This window comes from Lycium ferocissimum, chromosome 9, assembly GCF_029784015.1.
Source record: "Lycium ferocissimum isolate CSIRO_LF1 chromosome 9, AGI_CSIRO_Lferr_CH_V1, whole genome shotgun sequence".
NCBI lineage: Eukaryota > Viridiplantae > Streptophyta > Magnoliopsida > Solanales > Solanaceae > Lycium > Lycium ferocissimum.
In genome coordinates, this window is record NC_081350.1 from 53,299,289 (window position 1) to 53,321,666 (window position 22,378).

Here is a 22,378-nt window from a genome sequence, read left to right on the forward strand (position 1 = left end):
GAAATTTCGATAAAGAAGATTTAATTGAACCCCTAGCACCTGACTCCATCCTTGTACTGCTCGTCTAGAAAATTTACCAAATATATGTAAAATTAATGTACATATATACATTGCTTATCAAGTGCTAAGCCCGGGCTGTCCTCATATAGTTCTTGAGTAAATGAGAACTTTTATTTTGTTTTTTTCTTCGATATGTCTGAAGCAACAGATTAGGATTTTATGTTAATAATAACTTAACTAGTCTAAATATTGTTGGTATGTTTTAAATGACAATTAAGGTTTCAATGACCAACTGCCGGTGAAAGAATTGACACTTTCGGCTTGTGTTACTTTGTAAGACACATGGATATAGTTAGAAGACCTTCTTGTCTATGCTAACTTTATTATTAATTTTAGTAATAAATATTTTTTTCCGGAAGTATCTTACCCTCTACCCAAATACTGAATACAATAGTAACATTTTTCTTAGAAAATTAATCAGTTTCCAATAGGTCATATCAAACACCTAAAAATTACGCCCTCTATCTCAATTTATGTGGGCACAATTCAAATTTGAAAACTCAAACTTTTAAATTTTGATCGTAAATTTGGACATAAAATCTTTAAGTTTTTAAAAAATTTATATATTTGGGAAGTGCACAAAGAGTACCATAAATTACAATAACAAATAATTCAAAATACTTCCTCCGTCCATATTTGACTTAACACACTACTTAAGAAGCAATAAATAACATGACAACCTTACTTATATCATTATTATAAGTCATATGAAAAATGAATTGAAAGTAATTAAAACATTAATTATAAGTATAAAATAGTAAATTATCTCTTGATTTTCTAAATTGGACAAGTAAAAGCTGATATCTATTTTTAATATAGTGAACAAGTAAAAATGAACATAGAGAGTAAATGAAAAAATTAGTTTAACTCTCAAAATCTAGACTAAAAAAATTTGTTTAACTCTCAAAATCTGAACTAAAAAAAGAGAGTCGTCCACTAAGCTCTTGTTATGTGCGGGGCCCAGAAAAGAGCCGGATCACAATGATTGTTGTATGCAACTTTACCCAATATTTCTGCAAAAAGTTATTTTCATGACTTGAACCTTCTCGATCATATGACAGTAATTTTACCAATTATAACCCCTCCGGAAATCTGAACTATGGCATATAAATTGATAATACGAAGCAAAGAAAAAAAGAAAAGGAGGATAAGCAAAGATGAACCGCTCATTTGCAGTCGAACATTGTGAATTTCTGAAACAGAGAGTGCAGAATATAGTAGACACTTGAAACACCCAATGCAAATTTTAGCGCGAATAAAGCAAAAGCAATGCTCTCTTTTGCTTTGCTTCATCCAAACCCACAATTCTGTTTCCACTACCAAAACTCAATCCCCAAACTCCTCAAACCCCAATTTCAATCCCTCTATTTTTCAACAAAATTACTGAGTAACAGTAAACCCTGGTTCTCCTGCTCATCATCCTCATCATCATTATCATCATCGTTGTCGTCGGCATCATCTTGTTCGTTGATTGGTGATGATTTTGAGGTGGAATTGGGTCGGTTACTTGCTTTATTACCTGAGGAGATGCGACGAGGAGTTAGTGAGCATCCTGAGTTTTCTAACTTAATTGAGGTTGTTATGGATTTGGGTCGTAAGCCACTTGCTAGATTCCCTTCTGGTGATTTTATCTTGTCGGATCATCCGATTACGTTGGATGATCTTCAACAAGCTACCTCCCAGGTTAATATTTGAATAGATATATATTACTTTAATTGTCTTAGTTGATATTTGAACTGTCAAATGATATTTATTGTGACTTATACAGTACTCCCTCCGTCCCATTTTATACCAAGGTGTTTGACTTGGCACTAAGTTTAAGAAATAATGGAAGATTGTTGAAACTTGTGGTCTAAAACAAACTATAGAAATTTGTGTGGTTATAAACCATTTCATTAAGGGTAAAAAGGGAAATTTAAAATCGAATTGTTACTAAATATAAAAAAGTGTCATTCTTTTTTGACCAACTAAAAAGAAAAGAGTGTCATATAAAGTGGGATGGATGGAGTACTTTTTAGGCGGAATAAATTGATATGACACTTAAACTTGGTCTCTACTGTCAGTTGAACACTCCAACTTACAAAATGACCATCTAGACACCTCAACTCGTCTCCACTGTTTCAGTTGAATACTCCAACTTACAAAATGATCATCTAGACACTTTCAAAAAATTTGTGCCACGTCAGCGTCGGGTGTCCATGAGACACAGTAGGAACGAGTTGAGGTGTCTAGATGTGCCTTCTCAAAGTTGGAGTGTTTAGTCGACAGTCGGGCCAAGTTAAGGCGTCTATCTATGTATTATGATGCCTACTTTTTATGTTGTGAGTGAGTTTTGTTTCAAAAATTTGAAGTTTCTATGTCCGAATTCACACCGAACATTAGTTAGTTTGACCCTCATACTCCAAATCAAGCCACACAAATTGAAACAAGGGAGTGACTTGCATGCCTACAGTACCCAATTCAGCTACTACTCCCCCAGTCTGAATTTATGTGATGCACTTTAACTAGACACAAAGTTTAAGAAACAAAGACTTATAAATTGTGGTATAAAACAAATAAGATATATTTGTGTGCTTATAAATCATCTCATTAAGGGTAAAATAAGGGGCGGAGCTAGCCCTTCGGTTATGGGTTCAGACTAACCCAATATCTTTGATCCAAACCTTGTATTTGTATTAAATTTTTTATTGAATATGTACAATTTGTCGATTTAGAACCCAGTAATTTTAAAGGATTGACTTTCGGCTAACCCATAAGCTTTAAATCCTGGCCCCGCCTTTGGGTAAAATGAGAAGTATACAGGTAAATTAATACTTATGCTAAGTTCATTCCCAGAGGAATTGTGGGTGTGCTGATACTTGATAATTCCCATCCACGATTTTCAAATACTGGATTGCTCCTACCTGTAGGAATAATTTGATTTAAAATTGTAATGATAGCTTCAATTGGATTAGGAAGGCTTTGATTCTGATCAGGGTCGGACAACTCTTTTACACACACACTCTCACACACACTGAACCTTTGATTGAGTAGAAATATTGAGGGTGTGCCTGATTGATTAACAAGTTTCTTTTTTTGAGTTTGGTGCCTTAGTGATATACTCAAAGACACTTAGTAATTTTAGTTGCAGAATCAATAGTAACTATGACCCTTTTCATTCTAGGAAATGTGGTAGCATAGTTGTTGATAACAATTCACCAGGGTCTAAGGCAATATGTAGTGCTAGAAACAATTTGGTTAGCGTTGTGTTTAATGGTTTCTCATATTACAGGTTGGTGACTTTGCAGTTGACAATAGAGCTGGCATTAGCAGAACTTTACACCGAATTAGTGCTATTAGAAACCGGAAAGGTCAAATTATTGGTTTAACTTGTCGAGTTGGTCGTGCAATATCCGGAAGTGCCAACTCATTGCGAGACCTAGTTAAAGAAGGTGCTTCTTTGTTGCTCATTGGTCCTCCTGGAGTAGGAAAAACAACTATTATCAGGTTGGTTGTTATATGTACTCTCATGTTATGCCCTCTGATCTTTGATGTGCAATGACATGAAACTAGAGGAACATTTCTGCTGTTTAACCTTGATTCTCCTTCTCCTTCTTAATGTTAATCATTGTCATTACATTTCTGATTGTGCCATTAGAAAGATAGTATTTTATTTGCTTCACCTTTGGACTCAGTTTTGAGAATAGGAGAAAATAATCCTAATAGAAGTGATACATCGAATATGGCCAATTAAAGGCAAACTTGGTTTTATATTTTGGTAAGCTATGCCACACAGATGCTGCCTAGCTCCTTCAAGGCTGGAAATAGGCAGTGGTTTCTCGTTGTGTGCATGCATAACTTGAAAACGAGTAGTTTGATTCTGGATTTTATATCATGTCTTTGCCAACTCTTCGTCTGAAACTTTCTTACTGGTGCTGCTAATTTGGTATCTAGACATGGCTTCCTGATATGTCTTTCATTGATAAATAAGCTGACACCTCTTGCTTTATCTTTAGGCTCAAATTTTAGACAAGTTTAATAGCCTCTATTTACTTGAGTCCGCAGCTTTCATGAATGCATTTTTCATGGAACAGAACAGGTCTCTTGCAATTTGTGAAGACAACACCGTGTCCCAATATCAGATATTTTTTTGTAGGTAAACTTAGAGAACCTGGACATAGTCGATAATGTTGAATATTTCTAGTTTCCACATAATGTAATTTCATTTACCTTTTTGACCCTTCCTTTTCACTATCTTTTTCTTTTCTTAAGTCTTTGTGGGCTTATTTAGCTAAAAGTTTTTGTCCCAGACTATTCTAGACATTGCTGTTTGTTACTGTAATCTAATGGAATGATGTATATATGAAATGGTGAGAAAATTTATGGATTTAGCACTTAGTTGGGTGGGTGGGTGGGGGGCTCTTACAATTACTCTGTGTGTCTCTCTGCGATGTGCATGTATCTCCTACCATCACAATCAAGCTATTTCCATGAGATTCTGCAGACGATTATATAAGCATACCTTTTTTAATCTCCTAGGGACATAGCCAGGATGCTTGCAAATGATTATGGGAAGCGTGTAATGATTGTTGACACCTCTAATGAAATTGGTGGGGATGGTGATATACCTCACGCGGGAATAGGTAATGCTCGACGGATGCAAGTTCCACACACTGATATGCAACACAAGGTAGGAGCTTTACTTTCACTCTGTTAGTAAGATGAAAATAGTTTTTATTTTTTTTATTTTTTATGAAAAAGTATATCAATGCAACCATTGTAATTTATTATTGGAAGTGATCACCCCCATTTGTGAAACCAAAGCTGAGACAACATTTACTAGATGAATCGCTTTCCTGAGGATATACCTGTTGCTGGTTTTGGGTGGACCTGTCCTTCCCTTACATGTGGCTTCAAACATGAGCCAATGGTATTTACTTCATATTTTTGTAGGTGCTGATAGAAGCAGTGGAAAATCACATGCCACAAGTGATTGTAATCGATGAGATTGGAACTAAGCTTGAGGCAATGGCTGCAAGCACCATTGCACAACGAGGAATTCAATTAGTTGCAACTGCTCATGGAGTAACGATAGATAATTTAGTAATGAATCCTGCTTTAGAGATGCTGGTTGGAGGAGTACAGGTAGCTCCTGTTGAACAAAACTTTTTCCATAGTTTACATTTAAAACAGTTGGTCTAATGCTTAGTAAATGTTGAACAATGCTGTTATACAGCACATGGGTAAGTATGGGAACTTTGTAATTTCCGTATGAAACTTCTCTTGTTACTTCACGTGTATAGGTAATAGGACGTCTATTTCCAAAGAAGCTAGTGAGATGCCGATGTTACTTCTTTTTCGTTTTTTTTTCCTTTCACATCTCACAAGTAGTATGCAAAACTAATATCACTGCAATAAAGTGAACCAATCCATTCTCTACATTTTCTATGCAATTGCAACATGAGCGGTGCATTAAGGGTGAAAAACAAAAAATAATTTTATCAAATTGAACCAATGCATTCTCTATATTTTCTATGTGATTGCAACATGAGCGATGCATGGAGTGACAGAGGTGAACAGACAAAAATAAGCTAGAAACTGAAGATTAAAAAAAAGTAATGCTTAAGGGAATCTACCTTGCTATGGTGATTGTCAGTATCTTTCATAGATGGGAAAGGTGTAATGTTAATAGTTTATTTCAATATCACATTCAACGTCAGAAGAACTTGTGAATCTTCAACTTAGTTGCCTAAATATTTACTCAACGAGGTGTCTCGACTGATATCTGTAAGAGGAGAAGTTCTTAAAAGATGATATCAGGTCTTAACTCTACTGTTCCAAATGATGCCATAACACCATTAAAGCATGGAGTGACTTCTCTACTCTCACTCACTATTGGACGACTACAACTGTTTTTTTGAGGTTTATAACATAGTTGCATAGTTTATCTAATTTTTTTTTTTGTCAGAGTGTAACTCTTGGGGATGAAGAGGCAAGCAGGAGAGGCGTTCAGAAATCTGTACTGGAGAGGAAAGGTCCATCATCTTTTAGCTGTGGGGTTGAGATAATCTCCAAGACAGAATTGAGAGTTCACCCTGATTTAGAAGCAACAGTCGATGCAATTCTTGCAGGTCTTTTACTGGTCTTCCCTCCTAAGTCCTAACAAAACAAATTTGCTGACAAATCATTTGCGTATCATCCTGTTGGAAGCTAATTTGATGTTGTTTAATTGTCTGCCATGGTGTTAATTTTCATGTTGAGAAGGACGTTACCCGAGATATGAAACTCGCAAGATAAATCCAGGATCACAGGATGGAATAATAGAAAGTTCATCCATCCAAGCACCATTAGATGAGAGAGATGAAGTTTTGGTTGAAGATATTATCCAGATGAATGGAGGTATACCTGGTTCTACTGAGCTCATCTCAGCAATAGATTCGACCGTGGAAGGAGGTTCCGGTGAAAGGGAGGATGCCCTTTGCATTTTTCTATATGGGGTAAGATGATATTACCATTTACTTGTTCGGAAGGGAAAAAAAGATGACATCACAACATTGAATATGTATAAATTTGGTTAATAACTAAAGCCCAGTCTCAGAATCTGTACTCTTAGTTTAGATTTAACACCGAGCTTGTATTCATATTGTTGAAGGGCCTTAGGAAGAGAATCAATTTCCAAAAGAGTGAATTACCTCCTAGTACATGAGGGTTCTGCATTCACGTACTATTGTTATTTAATTTGCTGCAAAGTTCAATATCTTTTAGCTTGTGGATCTAATAAACCTAATTTGATGCTTCTCCAGTATCCTTAATTGTCTCCTCCTTTGCCTCTCTTCTCATATTAAAGTCCCACATACCTCCTTCTCTGGAGAAAGTGCTTGGTGGCCCCAAAAATGAAAAATAGAGGTATCAAACAGGAACGATTTTTCTTTTGGCTGACTATTGAGATTCAAGCCCAGCAAATATTTTTATTCTAAAATATTCTTGGGAAAAAAGAACGTCTTCTTGAGTCTTGTCTGTCCTTGTATAGGTGGAAAAGAGATGCTTTAGCTCCTTAAGATTTCACTCACTAAAGTAATTGTCAAAGATATGTTTTACAATTATAGAACTTCCTCCTCAAATTTTTTTAATGAAGCATTTGAGTTAATCCACTCTCTTTTCCTTTTAGTACTGTAAGGTTTTTCTCTGAGGGAAGAGTAAGGCATATAATAATTATGAAGGGAAAAAAAAAATAAGGGGGGAAAAAACACGATAAAGCTTTTCTTGCACTGCAAATGGACAGACCAGCTGTGGAGGATGTTTATCAACCTGAGGAAGATCAGATGGGTGAAGCCTGGGAGCATAGAAGGAGTGTTAAAGTGCTGGAACACGGATGGGAATGTAACAAGAAAAGAGGAGAGATGGAAGATTGTTCCATCATGTATCTGGTGGACTGTTTGGAAAGAGAGGAACCAGAGATGTTTTGAGAACAAGCAGAACAATTTACAGAAGTTAAAGATGAACTGCCTAGCTCTTTTTTATTTTTGGTGTAAACGGGAAATTCTAGGTCATACAGAAGATATTTTTGATGTGTTAGATCTCTTGTAAGAATAGAAAACTGTAGAGATCAATGCTGTAAATGGGACTACATATTTTGATGTAGTACACCTGTGGATATATAGATTAACTGTTACAAGTCAAAAAAAAAAAAAAAAAAAAAAAAAAAACACGATAAAGCTTGTCATCAGCTTCTATTTGAAAACATCTATGTGGAACTCATATTTGAGCAGGTATTGTAGATCTCAGAGGCAAGTGTGATGCAAGGGATGAAACAGCTAAACATCGACGATGCCATTGAGTTTACTGATAATATCAGCGAAGCGGATGTGCTACTTGCTCTGCAGTCGAAGCTTAAAAAAAATTCTCGGATTCAAGCAGCTGCAAGATCTCACGGCATTCCTATTTATGTGACAAAGGTATGTGTTAGAGATAACTTGCAATATCTCTTCATTTGGATGAAAGTTCTAAAGAAAGAAGGAAAAACAAGATGAGTTGTTTTATACATTATCTGTCATCGGCTCATTTTCTTGCCCTTTGATTCGTGCAACTATATGTTGTTTCTTGTACCACAATTATCGTATTTATCTGTGGTACCTACTGCTTCTTTTTCTCAGACTGCTTTATCATGGCTTTTTCGCTTTCGTTAGTTTCATTTTCGTATTGCTTTGAACTGTTTGTGCTTATCTGACCTTTTCTCATCATGTTTTCTCTTGAGCCGAGGGTCTTTCGGAAACAGCCTCTCTATCTTCCGAGATGGGGGTAAGGTCTGCGTACATTTTACCCCCCCGACCCCATACTATGGGATTTCACTGGGTCGGTTGTTGTTGTTGGTCCAAATTCACTATCCTTGTGCGACTTATGTGAAAATATCTTTTTGTTTTTGCAGACAAGCTCTTCAACACAGTTGACAAAGGCTATGCAGGCATTAATCAGTGATTTTGCTGATGGCTTTGAGTTTCTCGAATCTGAAGCTAAGACGAATGAGTCTGAAAAGATTGATGCATTGGAGGTAATCCCATTGTATTCTTTTTCTAGTAGTACTTTTTTGGAGAATACAATTTCGCACTCTAGCCGCTGACTTCCATGTAGATGATAATGAACTTTGCATGATAAAGTGGAGTGTTGACTACACTTAGGTGGCTTTTAACTTTATGATGAAATGCTAGTTTCACTATCAGGAAAACGTGGAGGTTCCGGTGAAGTCATTGGCCTGAAACATATCTGCTGTACCATCTTGTCATGCTGTGTGAGGACATCTGATGTTTGCAATGAAACAAAAGATAAAGTGGACTTCAACTTAGGATTCACCAAGTGTATGTTAAAAAAAATTGTGTTTTCATCTCAGACTAAGAAAGGAAGCCTTGGCACAACGGTAAAAATTGCCGATAGGAGTGGTAAACGGGCAGGTCAGATCGGATATGGGCGGGTTGAAAACGGGTATCCGATCCAACCATATTTAACACGGATACAAAATGGATGAATCGGTGGAAAATATGGATATTCATATTAGCCATGGGCTTCAGGAATAGTCAGGTGAGAACACAAGCTAAAAGCCAAAGTAAACTTGGACTCTCAGAAAGCAAGAACTCATGAAAAATAACAATTAGAAAAATGGGTGTTGATAATATAGATACCCAGATTATCCATCTGGATATCCATTTTTTTAGTGGATAATATGGATAATATCCATATTTAATCCATTTTTAAAAAGTCGATTATTCAACCCATATCTAATGGGTTGGATTGGATGGTTACTTATTTTTTGTAACCATTTTGCCAGCCCTAGTTGCCACGTGTCATGAGGTCACGGGTTCAAGCTGTGGAAGCGGCCTCTTGCAAAAATGCAAGGTAAGGCAGTATACATAAGACCAATGTGGTCCAGCCCTTCCCGGACCCTGGGCATAGTAGAAGCTGAATGCACCGTGCTGCCCTTTTTTACTTTTCATTTTGGACCAAGGCATCAGCTCTTTGCAACAGAAAAGAGATAGAAATTTCCATTCAGACTAATGTTTCAAATGTTTTTGTGAAGTGCCTTGTTGCATAAGGTCCCATCTGAAGGTGGAGCATTCCACAAATACGTTATCCTGTTAGCTTTAATCTAATGCAGAATACTGAAGGAGTGTGAGCATTTAGATTAAGGTCATAGGGCGCTCTATTGTACCTGTTCTTCTTTGCAAATTATACAAGCGTAGTTAGCCAACAGATCCAAGAAAAATATCAACTTGCTAATATTCGTCCAAAAAAATCAACTAATTGATGCACAAACCTTTTCTTTTTCTTATCACGAAATGGAGTGTGTCACCATTTGCTATTTGCACTCTAGTTACTAGAACATTACTGTGAAAACTAAATAGTAATACTTCGCGATGTTGTTAATGGGAGGGTAGTGGCTACATCTAATGCTTAGTTCAGGATATGTTGAAGAATAATTCAAAGTTGAACGAAACCCAATTTGTTTAGGATTTGATATTTGTTAATTTTATTAATTTGTGTTTCAATAGAATTTGTAGTCAAATTGATAAGGACTAGGTTGTCCAGTTTCTATAAAGAGGTTCCATACTATTACAGCTAGGGGTGTTGCTAGCTAATCTCATGTAGTAGATAACTATAGAGCACATTCAAAAATTTATGAGTTCTGAATAAATTATTTTCCTTCAGCATAATTATTTCTTTAATCGAAATTGAACTGATATTCCTTAGCTCAACTAATAAAACAGAAGAAACTAAACAGGGAAAGGAAAAGCACTAATCAACAAAGGAAAAGAATGATTGCCGCCGTAATGGATCTAGCATTGTATTTACATAATCACCAAACAATATCATTGTTGTCTTTGGCTTTAAAACCCGTGTGTGGATTTTGTGCGATGAGTTTTCGCAGGAGGCTAGAATAGCCATGGAGCGAGTGGTAATTCCAAAAGGGGAATCTGTTGAGCTACTCCCTCGGCCATCAAACATTATACTGCTTCAGAAGGATCTTATTAGAAAGTACAAGCTAAAATCAGAGCGAATTGGAACAGGAACAGATTTAAGGCTTCGAATTCTCCCTTTCAACAGTGCATCTGATGAAGACAGTCACGATAGTGAAGGAGTTGATGAAGAGAGCGACGTTGATGAATTATTCAGGCCAAATGCTGAATTAAATGGATCTGCCCACACTGTGAATAGGTTACCTCTACTACCTGAATAGAAATAGATTGTTGCTTTTAACAGCAGTTGCTGTAGCCGAAGTCTTTATTCTTAGATTGTCCAGCACACTTGGCATGGTGCATCACATCTATTGAACTACCTTGAAGCTATTGGGTATAAATACAAATGGTTATCTACAAATTGATGTAAATTCTTTATTTTTTTTCTTAATTATGGTCCTCAATTGATGATGCGTGTTCAAATTCCATTTTTTTGTGCGGATTGCCCTTCAAAAGCATTGGTCTTTAATATTTGGCCCTCAATTTTGTGGTCTTTAATTTTGCCTTTCGCCTAATATCTCAAGGTTACGGTTCGAACCCCAGCTTAGTAAAAAAAAAAAAAAAGGAATTTCGTAAGACAGAGGTTGGGATTTGCAAGACAAAGTTTGCAAAACTCTGCCTGCAGGTAGGATTTTGCATTCAGGTATAAGGCAAAACTTTACCTTAAGGTCGAGTTTGCTTCAAAACTCTACAAACTCTGCCTGATCAGGTAGAGTTTGACTGCCTTAAGGTAGAGTTTCAAACTTTTGCATGTGAATCTTTGCCTTGTGAATCCAAACTCTATCTTGCAATTTTTAATTTTTTTTAATTTTTGACTGAGCGGGAATTCGAACCCGAAAGCAAGAGGTTCTAATGAAGGGTAAAAATTAAAGACCACCAATTTAATGGGCAAAAATTAAAGACCACCCTAAAATAAGGGCATTCCTGCTAATTGCCCTTCAAATTCTCAGCCTTTTATGGCAGCATGATGTATGTTATCAGGCCCTTTAAAGTACTTTATGGGTTTTGAGTCGGTAATACAGCAGTGGTTTACTCGGTGTTATATCACTATTTCTCGGGCATAAGTTGTTCAAAAAGGTTCATATGATATCTGTCAGCGGAATTACAGCAAGAAAGAAGGCTAGGAGAGATAGCATACTTTTCCTTTTTGAAATAAGCTGCCATGACTCGCTGATTGCATTGGATTCTTTGGATAAAAAAGACCAGCTTTTAGAGTGGATTCCTTCCCTAAAAATTTTTGACACTCAAGCTTTAATGTCGTAAAGCCAAAATTTGTGCGTGCTGTGTAATTCAGTGGTAATTCAAATCTTTCATAATAAAAAGATTGGCCTCCTTTTCCTTTTTGAGTACGTAAAAGATTGTCCTCTTTCTATATTTAAACAATTTAAGCTTTTGTGAGATGATTCTGACCACACAAATGTCTAAGCTTGTTTTGGACCACTCATTTCAAAAAGTCTTCCTTTATTTCTTAAATTTTGTCTTGCAAAACAAAGAACCAATCTTTTTAGGATAGGGGAGTAAAAGGTATCTGCCTGTTCTCGATTAAACAATAAATTTGAGCTATCCTAAAGATTTTCCATCATGTTATAGATGCTTCCCCCTAGAAACACATAAAATTATTTCTTGCTTTCACATCTGTGTACATTCATGCATTAATAAGCTACAAATGTATTCAATTGGTCTGCAAAATAATGAAGTGGATAGAAGAATTTTATGTTTAGATGTTGAGTTGTGTTACATAAGAAATGTATAAGGACATACTATATGGCTTCACTTCTTTTTGTTATTCACTTCACTCCATGTTGGGGAGCATTGTGGTCATTCATATTGCACACTTCTTTCCTTTTCTATGAATATACGTTGCTTTCTTCTACATGTCTCTTAGGAAATTTCTTGAAGAAGTTGAAGAAGACTCGATATTGGTGTATTTCAGAACTTGCAATGTTTAAATCTTGGATCTACCACGTAAAATTGATGACTCTAGAATTGAACCCTAAGAATTGAACCCCCACCTTAGTGATGCTTAGGATCGGGTCCGCCAGGACTAAGCCGGTTGATGTGATATTTGAATGCTTCTTTTCTTGATAATCTTTCCCTCAGAATTTCTTGAGCAGTCTCCATTAATGTATTCCTCTTCCTTGGTAAAAACGTCTCGAGAGGACGACCTTCTGAGCTAACACATGCAAGCAAAATAAGAAGAAAACAGAACCAAAACCTAAAACTAGACATTCTTGAAAGAGTGTATATATATATAGATAGATAACCAAGTTAAAGATATTTATATAATGCAAGGTTGCATGAATTAATGAAGGGAATAATATGCTGCTGTGATGATCGAGCTATATATATATATGCAAGTTGCAACCATAGTCCTAAATTCACAATATTTTATTGACTAGCTAGGGGGTTCAAATAAGACAACACAACTTGTTTAAAACGAACTTATCTAGTCTTAATCCATTTTGATTACTTTTAGGCTATTAGACCTCAAAAATAAAATAAGTTGTGAACTGAGTATTCAAGTTGCCGACGTGATATTTTTTTGTTTGTTAATGCACCTTTCTTTCTGCTGATTGTATGCAGCCTATATTTCGGCGCCATTTGATGTCTTTTGAGTCACAAGTCACAATCACACACTGTACCAATAGATGATATCATCATTCTTGGTAATGTAATGAAAATATGATCATTCAATTCTAAGTTTGGAGAGATAATATCCATACGGTCACTCAATTATGGCTAGGTCACTTAGAAAGTCACTCAACTTTGTTTTATAACCAGAAAGTCACTCAACTATGGATAGTTCACTTAGAAAGTCACTAAATTTTTTTCTAACCAAAAAGTCACTCAACTATAGATGTTTCACTCAAAAAGTCACCCAACCTATTTAAATGATTTTTTAATTAAATTTCGCTGACATGAAATTTTTTATTTAAAGCCAAAATTGTAAAGAAAAAAAATACACATTTTAACCATTTTATTGACCCGACCCACTAAAAATATATTGATCAAGACCTTTTATTTTACCCTCATTCCCTCCTAAACCATCCTACAAAATTATAATGGATTCCTTGTCACGCCCCGAACCATGGTCATAATGGATTCCTTGTCACGTCCCGAACCATGGTCTGGGTGTAACACGGCACTCAGTGCTATCGACTACATGTGACCGAGCGAATCAACTGGCTGGCTGAATCAACATGAGGTATACACTGATAGGGAATATAACATATGAACAAACTGAGACACTGAAATGTCTAACTGCTAAATCTTAAATGCGAAATAAGTTCGAAGTATAATAATGTATCCAAACATGGCTAACACAAAAACCTGCTAAAATACTGACTGTCTGCAACTCTAATCTATGAAGCCTCTAAAGAAAAATAAAGTACTGACTGTTTATTGGGAAAAGGCCCCCGGCATACCTGACTGTCTAAAATGCTGAAAAGACTATAAATAAGATAACACCCCGAAAGAACTGGGGCTTACCAAGCAGCTGATACGAGAATCTTAGCGAGCAGATTCGTCGTCCTGTAAATCGATACCTGCATCGTGAAATGCATGCCCTGGGAAACAACGGACGTCAGTACATTTGAATTGTACTGGTATGTAAAACCAGCTGAAAGAATAAATAGCTGTGGGATGCTTGGGAAAGGGCAGCCCAAATCAATAAACAAATCATATACTGATACTGAAACTGAGCATACTAATAGCTAAACTGAACAAGAGAAGTAAAATAATAGGTACTCCCCGTTCTGAATATGAAATCACATGTTTTAACAGAGTTAATAATATTTATATAAGTGCAAAAATCTGTGGCCTCAGCCAAGTAAGTCCGTCAGTCGATGGCCTCAACCAAGTATACGTGTGTATATATATATATATATATATATATAAGACTGTGCCCTCCGGCAAAGATACAGGTGTTCAATATTAAAAAATTATTCTTAAGGAATTGAGAATCATACTGTAATGCATAACACTTGAATACTGAACATTACTATGCTGAGACGTGTATTCATGAACTGATTATGGAGTTTAAAGCATTAACTGTTTATAAGCATTCTGAGTTTTCATGACTGAGACTCATAGGATAGCAAACACGAGTCTATACTGGTTACGTACTGAGTTCGCGACATTCAGAATGACAATCATAAACGAATTACAAAATTATATTCTTGTCACGACCCCCAAGGGCCATGATGGTTACCTGAAGCTAGCCTACCGAGCACCACCTAACATGCATCTTTCAATCTTATCTCGGTGGACCACATATCTAACTAACAATTAGCATGATCGTAACGAGCATAAATTCTCAAATAAAACTCGTTTACACGATGATCATCAACTCCGCCCCATATATACATATATATGAGCCCACAAGGCTACAAAATGATATACAAGATGTACTCTAGTGAGGTTACGAAACTTCTACTACCCACACATGTCTACGATCCTCTATATCGAGTACTGAAAATCATAAGGACGGGACAGGACCCCGCCATTCCCCAAATATGTACACAAAAGAGAATACTAATAGACTGCGACTCCGAAGTAAGTGGAGTGCTCAGAATCACGCCGAATACGAAGCTCACAAGGATACGAACCGTCTCTCGCCTTTTGTGGGCATAACGAACGTCCACAAGAAAAGGACGTCGGCAATAATGTACCGAGTATGTAAGTCATGAATAATAACATAATAAAGATACAAGAAGTAGAGATAAAGAGATAACACACGCATGACGATTGCCTCTCGCGCGTATATCACGCATGCTTAACTTATCTTTTCAAAACATTATCCATATGTATATATAGTATATTGCTGTGGAACGTACAACCCGATCCATGTATATGTATTTCTGCAGAACATGCAGCCCGATCCTTATATATATATTTGTCGAGGAACGTAACGCCCAATCCATATATATATATATTTGCCGAGAAACGTACAGTCCGATCCATGTATATGTATTGCTGCGGAACGTGCAGCCCGATCCATATGTATAAGTTCCGAGTAACGTACGACCCGATCCATATATCCCGTGTACGGGACGATATCATAGTGTGCCAGCTGATCAGGTGGTTATGCGTATATAACGCCTCGCCCGTTTTCCCATATCCCATTTATACGTATATAATATAGATAGCATGCACGAGAGCCCAAATAAAATGCTACTATTCTATCGGAGTGACGTAAGGTCGGTAACCTCCGATGTGTCATTATGGAGTCATCACCATCACTATATCTCACCTTGAAGGAACAACTATCAGAAGGTGAGATCAACAATAAAGTAATCATGTGATAAGATCAATAGTGTCATGAGAACATTAAAAACTTTAAACTTTGGCCCTTTTAGAATTAAACTCATCATCATTCTATCTCACTTTAAAGAAACAATAGCATAAGATGAAGCCAATTATAATAAATGGAATCAAGATTCATATGGTAAGCTCAATCACGTCATGAGAACATCTAAAACTTTAGTCTTTGGTATCTTAGAAAATGGAGTCATTATCGTTATCGCTGTCACGAAGAACACTTATCAACATCATCATAAAAATCTTGAGGATTATGTACATTCTAGCGTTTCTAGGAGTTTGGAGTAATATGGAAATCATGTATAAGGTAAAAACATAGGCATCATGCCTTTAGAAAGAAAGGTTAGCCTTAACATACCTTCACGTCTTCTTATCCACTAAACGTTCTCATCCCAAGCTCGCAAATCTACATTAAAGAGGATTCATACTAAAGTTAAGTCTTGAAAACACTCTTAATCCAAACTAGAGTAATTAGCGAGTTATCGGAATTTGGCAAAGACTTCCCCCTATTTTATCAACTTTCACCATATCATGAAACAAAACTCTCCCAAACAATAATATAACATCCATAATATCATAATCAAGGAATTATATTCAATTCCATCTCAAATTCATCCAAAATGCTCTTTTCAAATTCACCCATAGTCATCTTCTTCACCTCAACATCTATGGTTTCTCTACTTTAGATTTTCTCCTCAATAAGAGTTGCTAAACCTTTATATCACTTAAATATATGAATAGGATGAATAATATACCTTAAAATAGAGGAACTTAACTTCACTCAACTCCCTCTTCAAGACCAACTTCACCACAACTTCAAAAGGAAAAAAGAATCATCACCTTCCATGGATTTACCTTGAGATTTGATGTTGATTCTCTCTTTAGACGGTGTAGAAGGGTGTGGAGTGATTGAGAACCTTCAATAACTCTTTGGAAGGCTCTAGAGAAGTGGGGAAATAAGTGTGGAAAGTTGGAAATGAGGTTGGGGTTGTTTGGGATTTAAAAAGGTGGCAAAATCACCCCCCGACCTTAATGTGCGATGAGTATGCGGCCTTGCACACTCAGTGTGCGACCGCACACTCCTTTCTCCACCTAAAAATGATGTTGGGCAGTGTGCTCACCAAAAATGGGGAGTTGGCGACCAGTGTGCGGCTCAAAGACACTCAATGTACGACCGCACACTGCCCTTGCATCTCCCGGTTTTGTTGAAATCGCGTTCTTTTCGACTCGTTTGACCTCCAATCCTTATGGAACCTTCTTGGAACTTGTATATGACTTCATTAACCACCTAAGGGGATCTATATCTCTCCCTCAAATGGTATGAAATCTTTCCAAACATAACTCAACCTCAACTTTCTTCGACGAACTTTTTTCCATTGCCTCATATGGATTTGGAGCCTTGAGGTATACACTTAAGATCGTCAAATATCCTTCTTAAACTTATAAGGGCTTCATGTTCACTTTAGGCTTATGCTAGTCTATTTGTAATGCAAGCGACACGAAATTCCAAGGTGTAACAATTTTTAAAAGATATAAGTTCTGAACTTTTCATGAACTAGCGCAAAATCTCTATTTTTGATGTAATTTGTCATAATCATGGGGAATGAGGCGTGGGGAAGATCAATAACCTTCCCACACATAGATATTTCTCGTTACATATATTAATCGCTCCTAAACTCGAAGAAAATCCAATCTTTGGAGGAGAAACCCAAAAACCTTCACTTGAACCTTTGAGAAGGGTTTTCTTCCTAGGTTGGTAACATAAGATTTCACTTAGATTTCACTTACAATCATTAAAATTCACTTAGGAATACATAGGAGGAACTTACCTTGATGTATGAGGATGAGGAGAAGAGAATGGTCGTTCTAGGACTTGGGGATGTGAAGAATGAAGTGAAAAAGTTAAAAAATGAAGTTTTAAAGTTGTTCTCGGGCCTGTTTTATGCCCACTTAAGTCCCATTTTACGCCTGTAAATCAGTAACAGTGTCTTTGATTTTTGGGCAAAATTTACGGCCCGTAAAAGTTTTTACTGCCCGTAGTCAGGGCCCGTAAATGCTGCAGTAAGTCGGCAGAACACTGTTTAGTAAAATGTACATAACTTTTTGTACATAGGTCCGTTTGGGATCCACCATATATCGTTGGAAAGGTATTGCAAAGGGATACAACTTTCATGTTTTAAGTTTTCTCAAATTCCCAACGGACTTTCACTAAATCAGGATGGAATACAGACTTATCAAAAACTTAGTCGATTCTATCGAATCTTATGCACCTCACTATCCGTCTCGATTACAAAACAACTATTTCCATCCCAACTCATTTCGATTGGACTTCACATGTCTAATGTCACATTTATATCCATTTAACACATTCACACTTAATTCGAATTTACGAAGTGTTACATTCCTCCTGGCTCAAATAGTCAAACTAGCTGAGCTACTACTGTTAAAAGAAAATTGAAAGCAGTCATATGAAATTAGAACACTTGGTATGTTTGAAACTCGTTAATTCAAACTACAAGTCATAATTTGAAATTCTGGATACACCACTAGTCACAAATACCTTTTCCCTTCTAAATGGCCTAAAACTACCTTGTTATGATAATGAAATTCTTGCAACTGATTCGCACAAACTTGGCATACTCGTGTCAATAGTGTGTGCAAAAATTTATGCAAATATTTAAATACTGAGGCAAAACCATGGCAACAACACCGAACGGCATTAAGGGTGACACAAACATGGCAAACAAGTATTCTTGTTGTTCTTTTTTCGATAGTGTCAACTAACATCGTTTCGAAGCTGCGTTAATTTTTTAAAATATCGGACAAAACGATATCAAATCTGCCCCCAGTGTTTTGAAAAGAAAAAACAATTAATTACTACATAAATTCAAAATTAGATTAGTCTAAGTAACTAAACATTAATAATTTTGTATGAGGAATCCCCTAAATGGAAGGTAGCCCCTAAATGGAGAGAAAGGGAGAGGAGGAATCCATTAAAATTTTGTAGGATAATTGACGGAATGAGGGTAAAATAAAAGGTCTTGGTCAATATATTTTAGTGGGTCAGATCAATAAAATGGTTAAAATGGATATTTTTTTATTTCTTACAATTTTGGCTTTAAATAAAACCTTCATATCAACAAAATTTAATTGAAAAATTAATTAAATAGGTTGGATGACTTTCTGAGTGAAACACTCATAGTTGAGTGACTGGTTAAAAAACAAAGTTGAGTGACTTTCTGAGTAAACTACCAATAGTTGAGTAACTTTCTGGTTAGAAAACACAAAGTTGAGTGATTTTATAAGTGAACTACTCATAGTTGAGTGACTTTCAGGTTAGAAAACAAAGTTGAGTGACTTTGTGAGTGAACTAGCCATAGTTGAGTGACCATTTGAGATATTATCTTTAAGTTTGGATGGAGTAATGACGCCGTCATTAATCAACACAACTCATTTGTCCCGCCTCAAATTCATCCCCTATTTAAGATGTACAATAGTCATTGGGTAATTAATTAGGCTTCATTAATAAGCTCTAATGAGGATTATGATTAAAAATGGTTAATTAGTTAGGCATAACTGTAAGGCCGGCAAAATGGTTCCAAAAAAAAAAAAACTAGCTATCCAATCCGAAGGTGGAGCATTCAACAAATACTAATTCCTACTAGCTTTAATCTAATGCAGAATTCTGAAGGAGTGTGAGCATTTAGATTAAGGTCATAGGGCGCTCTATCGTACCTGCTAATTTGCCAGTGGAATTCTCCTTGCAAATTATACAAGCTTAATTAGCCAACAGATCTTTAAAAAAAAAAAAATCAACTTGCTAATATTCGTCCAAAAAAACAACTAACTGATGTACAAGCCTTTTCTTTTTCTTATCATGAAATGGAGCGTGTCACCATTTACTATTTGCAGTCTAGTTACTAGAACATCATTATTGTTAAAACTAAATTGTAATACTTCTGGATGTGGTTGTTATTGTGTATGGTGCTTGAGGGTAGTGTCTACATCTAATGTTTAATTCAGGATATGTTAGAAGAATATTTCAAAGTTGTAGGAAACCAAATTTGTTTTTGATATTTGTTAATTAATTTTTTTAATTTATGTCTAAATAGAATTTTTAGTCAAAGTTATATAGGAATAGGCTTTTCAATTTCTAGTTAAAGTAGGTTTTGTACTATTATAAACTTAGGTGTCGCAAGCTATTTTCATGTAGTGGAGAACTGTAGAGCAAATTAAAAGATTTATGAGTTCTGAATAAATATATTCCTTCTAGTTTATTATTGCTTTAATCGAAATTGAACTGATATTCGTTAACTCAACTAAATAAACAGAAGAAACAAACCAGGGAAAGAAAAAGAATGATTGCCACCCTAATGGTTACACCTACTGTTGATAATTCTCATGTGTCATATCTATGTTTCCAGATATATCACCAAATAATCTTATTAAAAGCTCTGAATGGATTTTGTGATTTGACTTTACGCAGGAGGCTAGAATAGCCATGGAGCGAGTGGTAATTCCAAAAGGGGAACCGGTTGAGCTACTTCCTCAGCCATCAAATATTATACTGCTTCAGAAGGATCTTATTAGAAAGTACAAGCTAAAATCAGAGCGAATCGGAACAGGAACGGATGTAAGGCTTCGAATTCTACCTTTCAATAATGCATCTGATGAAGACGGTCACGATAGTGAAGGAGTTGATGATGAGAGCGAAGTTGATGAATTATTATTATTCAGGCTGAATGCTGAATCAAATGGATCTGCCTAAACTGTGAATAGGTTACCTTTAATACCTGAATAAGAAAGTAGATTGTTGGTTTTAACACCAGTTGCCTCTAGCAGAGTGCATCATCTTTGTTTTTGAAGTCTTTATTCTCAGATTGTCCAGCACACCTGGCATAGTGTGTCATTCAACATCTATTGAATATTACCCTGGAGCTATTGGGTTGGGTATAAATTCAAACGGTTATCTACAAATTGGGTTTTGATTCTTGATATTTTTCTTTAAAATAATTATGGCCCTCAATCAATGATACTTGTTCAAACTTCAAATTCTCAGCCTTTTGCGGCATGACGTACGGTATTAGGCCCCTTAAAGTCCTTTATGGATTTTGAATCTGGAGTAGAGCTATGCCTTATTTGGTGTTATGTGCAATTCATTCTTGGGCACAGTTGTTCACAAAAGGTAGCATGGGATATCTGTCAGTCTAATCATAGCAAGAAAGAAGGCTAGGAGAGATAGCATACTTTCCTTTTTTGGGATTTCTACTGTACCCGTGGATGTCTTTCCTTTTCGAACTAAACTACCATGACTCTCGCGATGCAGCATCGGATCCTTCCCTAGAGCTTTTATGATTCAAGTTTTAATGTCATAAAGCCAATATTTCCAGATCAAGTAATAAACCATTGCAGGAAGAAGTGAGCATAATGAAGCTTTAGCATGATTGGTTTGTTGAAGTAACAATGCCAAAATTTGAGCTTGCTGTGTAATTCAGTGATAATTCAAATAAAAGGTATCTGCCTGTTCTCAAGTAAATAATGAATTTGAACTGCCCTAAAGATTTGCCATCATATTATAAATGCTTCCCCCTAAAAACAAATAAAAGTAGCTCTTGCTTTCGTATCTGTGTACGTTCATGCATCAGTAACTAGTAATATACTCAATTGGTCTGCAAAATAATGAAGTGGGATAGAAGAATTTTTATGATTAGATGTTGAGATGTAGGTGTTACATAAGAAATATAGTACGAGGACATACTATTTGACTTCACTTCTTTTTGTTATTCACTTCACTCCATGTTGAGAAGCACTGGTCATTCATATTCCTTCTTCTACATATGTCTCTTAGGAAATTTCTTGAAGCGTTAACTCGATTACTGGCACACTTATATATATATATATATATATATATATATATATATATATATATATACACACTTATGCTAATTTTTCGTACATATAAGGTTACGTAAAAACTCAGGAGCTTTCCCCAATACAAGACTATAACTATAGATCCGCGTGCCAGTAATCGAGTTATAGATCCGCGTGCCAGTAATCGAGTCTAACGCTTTAAGAAATTTCCTAAGAGGCATATGTAGAAGAAGGAATATGAATGACCACAGTGCTTTCTCAACATGGAGTTAAGTGAATTACAAAAAGAAGTGAAGTCATATAGTATGTATGTGTGTATATATATAAACTCTAACTCAACTCAACGACCCCTCAATATTGAACCCCACCCTAGTGATGCTTAGGGTCGGGCCCACCAGGACTAAGCCGGTTGATGTGATATTTGAATGCATCTTTTCTTGATAATCTTTCCCTCAAAATTTCTTGAGCAGTCTCCATTAATGTAGTCCTCTTCCTTGGTGAAAATGTCTTGAGAGGACGACTTTCTGAGCTTATAAAAGAAAGCAGGATAAGAAGAAAACAGAACCAAAACCTAAAAGTAGACATTCTTGAAAGAGCGTATATATATAGATAACCAAGTTAATGATATAATTCAAGGTTGATGA

At 36.0% G+C, this 22,378-nt stretch overlaps 1 protein-coding gene across 3 annotated transcripts; it reads left to right on the top strand.

Annotated features, from left to right (window-relative positions):
* Positions 1 to 1,211: 1,211 nt before the first annotated feature.
* Positions 1,212 to 20,646, top strand: LOC132031283 (protein SEEDLING PLASTID DEVELOPMENT 1). 3 transcript variants are annotated; one of them, XM_059421183.1, is made up of 9 exons: positions 1,212 to 1,743; positions 3,332 to 3,546; positions 4,579 to 4,729; positions 4,993 to 5,184; positions 6,008 to 6,170; positions 6,304 to 6,536; positions 7,818 to 7,994; positions 8,465 to 8,587; positions 20,350 to 20,646. In XM_059421183.1, exons 1-9 carry the CDS (start codon positions 1,330 to 1,332, stop codon positions 20,629 to 20,631), a joined length of 1,950 nt encoding a protein of 649 aa, XP_059277166.1. In that variant the 5' UTR covers positions 1,212 to 1,329; the 3' UTR covers positions 20,632 to 20,646. The 3 variants fall into 3 exon arrangements, with proteins under 3 accessions (XP_059277166.1, XP_059277167.1, XP_059277165.1); XM_059421184.1 differs by lacking the exon at positions 20,350 to 20,646 and adding an exon at positions 8,757 to 10,450 and having other exon boundaries at positions 1,214 to 1,743; XM_059421182.1 differs by lacking the exon at positions 20,350 to 20,646 and adding an exon at positions 10,457 to 10,909 and having other exon boundaries at positions 1,217 to 1,743.
* The last annotated feature ends 1,732 nt before the right edge of the window (positions 20,647 to 22,378 follow it).

What these genes read in the sequence shown, in the direction of transcription:
- LOC132031283 (XM_059421182.1), top strand. Translation starts at nt 1,330, where the DNA reads ATGCTCTCTTTTGCTTTGCTTCATCCAAACCCACAATTCTGTTTCCAC. An exon ending in TTCCTATTTATGTGACAAAG is followed by an intron (nt 7,995 to 8,464) that starts GTATGTGTTAGA and finishes TTGTTTTTGCAG; the next exon opens with ACAAGCTCTTCAACACAGTT. An exon ending in AAAAGATTGATGCATTGGAG is followed by an intron (nt 8,588 to 10,456) that starts GTAATCCCATTG and finishes GAGTTTTCGCAG; the next exon opens with GAGGCTAGAATAGCCATGGA.